General features: G+C 40.4%; 1 protein-coding gene across 3 annotated transcripts in view; it reads right to left on the reverse strand.

Annotated features, from left to right (window-relative positions):
• The window catches only part of eif4ba (eukaryotic translation initiation factor 4Ba), a 22,073-nt gene extending 16,124 nt beyond the window's left edge, over positions 1-5,949 (reverse strand). For all 3 annotated transcript variants that reach the window (XM_026920792.3, XM_026920791.3, XM_026920793.3), the window contains exons 1-3: positions 5,866-5,949; positions 2,666-2,806; positions 156-361 (exon numbers count right to left, since the gene is read on the reverse strand). In XM_026920792.3, coding sequence (XP_026776593.1) covers positions 156-361; positions 2,666-2,806; positions 5,866-5,878 — 360 coding nt within the window. In that variant the 5' untranslated portion in view covers positions 5,879-5,949. The remainder of the gene's footprint in view (positions 1-155; positions 362-2,665; positions 2,807-5,865) is intronic.
• Positions 5,950-6,650: the final 701 nt, after the last annotated feature.

The following is a 6,650-nucleotide window of genomic DNA, read 5'->3' on the forward strand; positions in this document are numbered from 1 at the left end:
TATCTATAGTGCGCCCACAAAACTTGTTTTAATTTTGGTAAAAGAAAAGATTTAGAATCATGAAATACTGATCATGATACATTGACAGGTGCAAGAAATTTCACAGCAAAACAATGGAGCAAATTGAAGATTAAAAAAAAAATAAAGCAACTTACACTGAGTCCATGGAAAAAGCTCTTGATGGAGTCTTCGGTCACGTCATAGGGCAGGTTGCCCAGGAAGGCGGTGTATGGCGGGCAACGCGGCAGGCGCGAGCGGTCGATGTTGGGCTCGCGGGCAGCGCGGGGTGCCGTGGGTAGGATGGAGCGATCAATGGGTGGCGCGCGATACACATCTTCCTCCGTGTGCCAGGAGGTAGTAACTGTCAGCAAGAGAGCCAGGGATAAAGCTACCCATTCCACTGAAGCCTACGTCTGCACACACTGATCTTGCAATAATTCAATAGGTACTTATGAATTAAGTGAGATTGAAATAAACCATGCAGCCAGAGTCCTTAATGTTTCATCATATTACTCTTATCCACACTACATTGGCTCCCAGTAATATTTTTCACTGATTATAAAATACTGCTGATGACCTGTAAAGCACTGAATGGTCTCACCCCACAGTACCTGAGCGAACTTTTGGTCTATTATATACCGCCACCTCTGCTTTGATCGAACGTTGCAGGTCCTTTATCAGTACCTAGATTAATGAAGACTAGAGCAGGGTCAGAGCTTTTTCCTACATGCCCCCACAGCTATGGAATTAACTTCCTGTTCCTGTGATATGTTTTGGCGCTCCTATCTCTCTTTAGTTAAACTGTTATAGTTAGACCTGCTGGAGTCTCTGTTCACACTCTGATCACAATATATACCTGCACTTCAGACAGGATGCCTGATCCTGACACATTTCTCCTGCTGTGGCTCCCCTCACCCTCCAGACCTGACTGACTGATCTACTACTTTTGCTTTGTTTTTCCTTTTTCTTCATCTGGAGCTTTCTGTACTTGACTTCCTGCTGTTTTTCTTCTCACATGGATAGCCTAAAGACTTGCGCATCCCAGTTTATGTCTATGAATCAACTTCCTGGTTCATAATCCTACCTGGACACAGTAGACTTGCACCTCCTAACAAACTGTTGCTGTAATCACGGAAATTGTCCTATGCTCACCCCAGAACTCCTTGTCAACATGTGATCTTACCAAACATTCCATATCCTATCAAAACCGTTATCAAAACCGGTTTGCCTTTTCTACGTGTGGGATCTGGATCTGGTGGGAACAGCTGAAACGATCATTGGAGTCTCTCTACGCACCATCGACTCCTCATACAACAACCCAACAGCATTGCGGACCACCCCTCTCACCCCTCTCATGGACTCTTCACCCTCCTGCCATATGGCAGAAGGTACAAGAGCATCTGTGCCACCAGGAGCAGACTCTGCAACAGCTTCTTCCCTGAGTCAGTCAGGATACTCAACACCCTGCTGCCTCCCAACGCTCACCTGGGCTAGTCAAACATCTAACCCGGTATGACTCAATAACACTGCACACCACACTTCACAATGCTGGATCAGACACCTTTTACTATGGAACTCGTTTTTGCTGCCAGTACTGCTGCTATACTTATTGCTGCTACCCTGCAAAATAGTTTATAGTTTACAACCCATGTCCTGTGTTTCTATTGGCCTGTGTATCTATTGGCCTGTGTTTCTATTGGCTTGTGTTTCTATTGGCCTGTGTTTTGCACTTTATGTAGTCTTCTGTTTTGCACCATGGTCCTGGAGAAACAATATTACATTCCAACGTATATAAGCTATATAGAGGAATGACAATAAAAACCCACTTGACTTCACTTGACTTTCAGTAAAGTAGTAAAGAGACCAGATTCTAGAAGAGACTTCACTACCTAGAAGAACCAAGTAACAGTACAGAAGGTAAAAACTAATTCTTATATTGCTCAGCCAGTTTAGCCCAGATGTTAGCTGGCTATCAGGTTAGGTATAGTGGACAGCATGTTATGGTAACATAATGTAAAGTAACTTGCACGTTATGGCTGAAAACAGCTTAAAGGTTTGTGACATACAACTTCTCCTACAAGGTCAATGGTTTGTACATGGTACTAAGGATATACTGATATATACCGAGGTAAATCCCTATGTATACCATTATATACCTATCTATCGGTTTCTATTGTTTCTGATCAAACCAGAAAAAAAAAGAAAAAAAACAAACATGATCTAATTCTAGTCCAACATCTCAAATTAGTACTGACCCACATAATCATATTGGTATATTAGTACTTGAGATAAAATACATAAAATTGATACAATTTTGAGATGGTGATTTTAAAAAAAAAAGTTCATTTCAAGTCCTGTAAATGAATTAATGTTTCACACAATTATTAAAAAAAACACAACAGCAACACAAAACATGATTTAAAAAAAAAAAAAAAGCCCATCTACATGCTAAATTAACTAATAACCCACACGACCAACAAATGACTATAAGACAATCGCATAGGAAATCATGGACTCCACAAGACCGAATAAAACCATAGGGTAAATGAATTGTTAAGCCATGTTACACACTAATAAATAAATAAGCACCAAGGAAAAGCTAAGACCAACTGAACCCCATTTCTAAGCATGATACAGGCTGAGTATTTTTTGCTATTGTTCTCACCGTCTCCCTCCAGGTCATCGGTCTCATCTGCCCAGCTGGTAGGTTTTGTGGGTGTGTAACTTGGTACAGAGCTGCCCCCACTGTCCTCTGCTAAGAAATCAGTCAGGGTGAGGGTCTTCCCCTTCTTTCCCTTCTTCTTAGCTGCAAAAAAGAGACACAATAGGTATATTTACATGCAAAATATTTCACAACTCTGCAGCAAATTCTCAAATAAAGTAGTGTGTCCACTATAATTACTATGGGGTAAATATTTTGAAGAGGGCACAGAATGATGTAATCTAAAGAGAACAAAGACAAGCACAATGCAGGCTACAGCCCACACCATACACACTGGCCAACACACCATACACACGCAAATACAAGCATTTCTGAGGGTGACATCTAGGGCTGCAAAATAAATCTTAATCTGATTTTTGACTGAATTTTTAATGTTGATTCATATGTCATTATCGTGCACTAGACCACTTTTCACATCCTTTCTGCACTAATACTGAACTTGGACCATGGTAGGTCCTAATTTAGATACTGGCACCACACTTGGGCAGAACAGCAGCCGGTGAAATTAATATGCAGGCAAATCCATAATGCTTGCCAGTTATATTTTAATCTTGAAGACCTGCTTGTAACAGGCTGACCTGTCTGTCTACTGCCAACTGGGTTTACCCAACAACTATACGATTGTTTTATGACTAAAACTTTTTGATTGAATTACTTTGAGATAAAAGACAGTTTAAAAAATACATATCTGATAGGATTGAACATGTAACATCAGATGTCATTGCTTCATTAAATATAAAAGCCTATCAGGTTCCAATATCCAAATGGAGGCTGTCCAAATGTTGCCTTCTGTGGTTACTCCGGTTTACCAGTCTAAGTATACGGGTGCAATAATTGCAAAATTTATATATATTTATAGAATATGGATTTCTTGAAGATGATTAAGTGCAGGTTTCTCCTGTTGTCTTACCCAATCCAGCCCGCTACCATACATACTCTTACCCAGTCCAGCCTGCTACCACACACTCTTATCCAATCCAGCCTGTTACGACACACACAGTTGTCTGTGTTAAAAGATGCAGTACAACTGGAATCCCAATTATATTGCCCAATCTAATAACACCATTTCCCCCACAAGATGAAGTCACTGGTGTGATTCATATGTACATGTGAGCATGATTGGACCATTGTTATAGTAGTGTGGTGTATTGTTAGGTTTGCCATAGAAAGTGTTAATGTTGCCTTCTGTTTTAATTTGTTAAAAACTTTAAGCCTCCCAAGGTTTTATAACAATCCACACTTAGGTTACACAGTCATTTCTCATCTAACATTTCGAGTACAGAGATGATATTGGTATTACCAGACAGCTTAATTTTTTCCTGGTTCCTGGTTTTCTTTATGAAATTAAAAAAGTGGTAACTGGTTAAAGATGTTGTTCTTCTTTTGGCTGTTCCCGTTAGGGATCACCACAGAGGATCATTGGCCTGTGGATTTGCTTTGGCACAGCTTTTACTCCAGACGCCCTTCCTCACGCAATTTTTATCCAGGCTTGGGACCGGCACTGGACCCCCAGTGGCTGGGGTTGGTTCCCTGGCTGGGAATTGAAACCTGGGCTGCGGCAGTGAGAGCTCCGTGGCCTAACCACTATCCTCCAGGGCCTAGTACTTGGTTAAAGCGACTTAAAATAAAGGAGCAGGCCATAATTTTTCAGTGGTCCTTCCTAACGGCACTTGATTCACCTGGCTCAGGTGTGCTGGAGCAGTTACAGATGTTTAACACAGAGGAACTGGGACTCAGTGAAAAAGAGCTTAAAGCTGTACAATAATAAAGTTCTAAATACAATACTATACAATGTAGGAATTCAGCGACTTTAAAAAAAGCAACATTGCTTGGTAAAATCATGGCTTTATAGACCCTGAGGAGAAATCCAGCTCAGTCTGACCAAACACACACTGAGCTTCTTAGTACTTGTCTATGCTGATTAATAAATATTTGAGATTTTCTAATTGGCTAACTACTGTTATTTCCTTTAAACCATGATGTATTATTATAAACTATGATGTACATATTTATTCTCTCTGGCTTTCAGTATTCCACAAACATTGATTGGATCATGGTTTTACTACTGTTTTTGCTTTACTTTGTTGTCTGTTTGTTTTTCTTGCAGTTCTACTTTTAGTATTTTTCGTAATTTTATTGTTTGTACAGCACTTTGGTCAACCCTGGTTGCTTTTAAACGTGCTTTATAAATAAATACTGACTGATTGATTGATTGATTGATGGAGCATTAGTAGCAGTAGTGTTCATGGCCTGCCTGCTCGGCCTGTGTTTTAGCAGCTGATAGCAGGTCACACACAGCTGGATTTTCAGCACAGAATGGTTCTCAACACTCACCAAGTCTCTCTACAAGTTACATTACAGCACTGTTATGTCAACCGAAACATTTTTTTAAAAACATATATATATAATTCTCTTTAACAAAGACAAATAGCAAGCATTTCCTATGAGCTGCATCCTGAGACCTGCAGCTGAATGTGCGTTATAATCGACTCGGCTAAGTAATCCTCAGTCTGTCATGCTAGCATGCTCAGTGTTTGTTTTTAGCTTAGCGTACCAACACTTCACATATATCTGTGCCCATGTCTGTGTATGTGTTTGCCACGTGGGAATTTTCTATGGCCCTAAAATGAAAGTGAACGAGCCCTTCCCTAGAGTTATACACGTGTATATAAGGCTAACGCATTTGGTGGTTAGTAATTAGTTACACCGCCTCATTCGCAGGCTGCAGAGCAGTTTCCTGCCGTTACCGCTGTCCTGTCAAGACACGTAGCCAGGCGAGAGCCACCACAAAAGCTGCAGAATGCTAAAAAGCAAAAAAAAAACAAAAAAAAAAAACCTCTCCATCATCACCCAAACACCAGCACACCTAACGCTAAACTGAGACTCCAGAGCCACGCTGAAGCTGTTTGTCACGGGCGAGGAATCGGAGTTTGCAGATGAACCTAATAGCATTTTGCATAATGAGCCGCTAACGCCAGCTTCACCCCCGACACTTTCTCTACAGCGCCACGTAATTCTACACACCTGCTCCTGAAAAGCGCAGTTACAATGTCCTACTGCAGCACACCGCTCAACCATGCCATCCCTCCCCAAAACCACACACAACAACCCGGCCCAGGCACGGAACCTCCTGTAATTCTCACCTGAAGCCGCCATGATGGAGAGCGAGTGCGTGTCACATGCCCCGGATGGAAACGTCACCACGTGCTTGATGACGTAGACACCAATTTTTTTCATTGAGTAACCTGTACATAAACAATATAAACATGTATAAACAGTTTAACAATTATAATTGCTAGGAGGAATAAGTATCATTACACAAAGATATGATATGAAAAAAGGACATGCCTGTACAGTCTGAATAGCTTTCTGTTTTTTTTTGTTTGTTTGTTTGTTTTGAGGGCAAGATTGATTCAATATAATGTATCCCATGTATTTATGGATATGGAATTTAGCCATTAAGAGAATAAAATTGACCAAATATGTGTGTGTTCGCCTGTCTTTCTGACTCTAGACCCAACAACACATGTTTCCACTTTAAAATATAATCATCAATATTTTCAATAATAAATTCCAGTGCATTTTGCCAAAAAATGCTACCAAAGGGCAGTACTAAAACAAATGCGTTGCTGACAACTCCCACAGACATTGCAACAAAGACCTTTGCAAATTCCCTTGCTGGTTCAGGGATGTTATAATGCTTCAAAAACTCATCATATGTAAAGTGAAGTGTCTATATGAATTTATTCTGCATTGCATACTACTAAAAAAACATAAAACACAAGTAACCTGTCAGATGGGTTCATCCAGTTGACCAGAAGCTTTTTTTTTTGGATGGCGAGTAATAGGTGATGCCACATCTTCAAAAAAATGTTTTGGGGAAATTTCACAATTTTCACTGTTAATTGTGCAAGAACAAGATTATATT

Source organism: Pangasianodon hypophthalmus, chromosome 16, assembly GCF_027358585.1.
Source record: "Pangasianodon hypophthalmus isolate fPanHyp1 chromosome 16, fPanHyp1.pri, whole genome shotgun sequence".
In the NCBI taxonomy this organism is placed as follows: Eukaryota; Metazoa; Chordata; class Actinopteri; order Siluriformes; family Pangasiidae; genus Pangasianodon; species Pangasianodon hypophthalmus.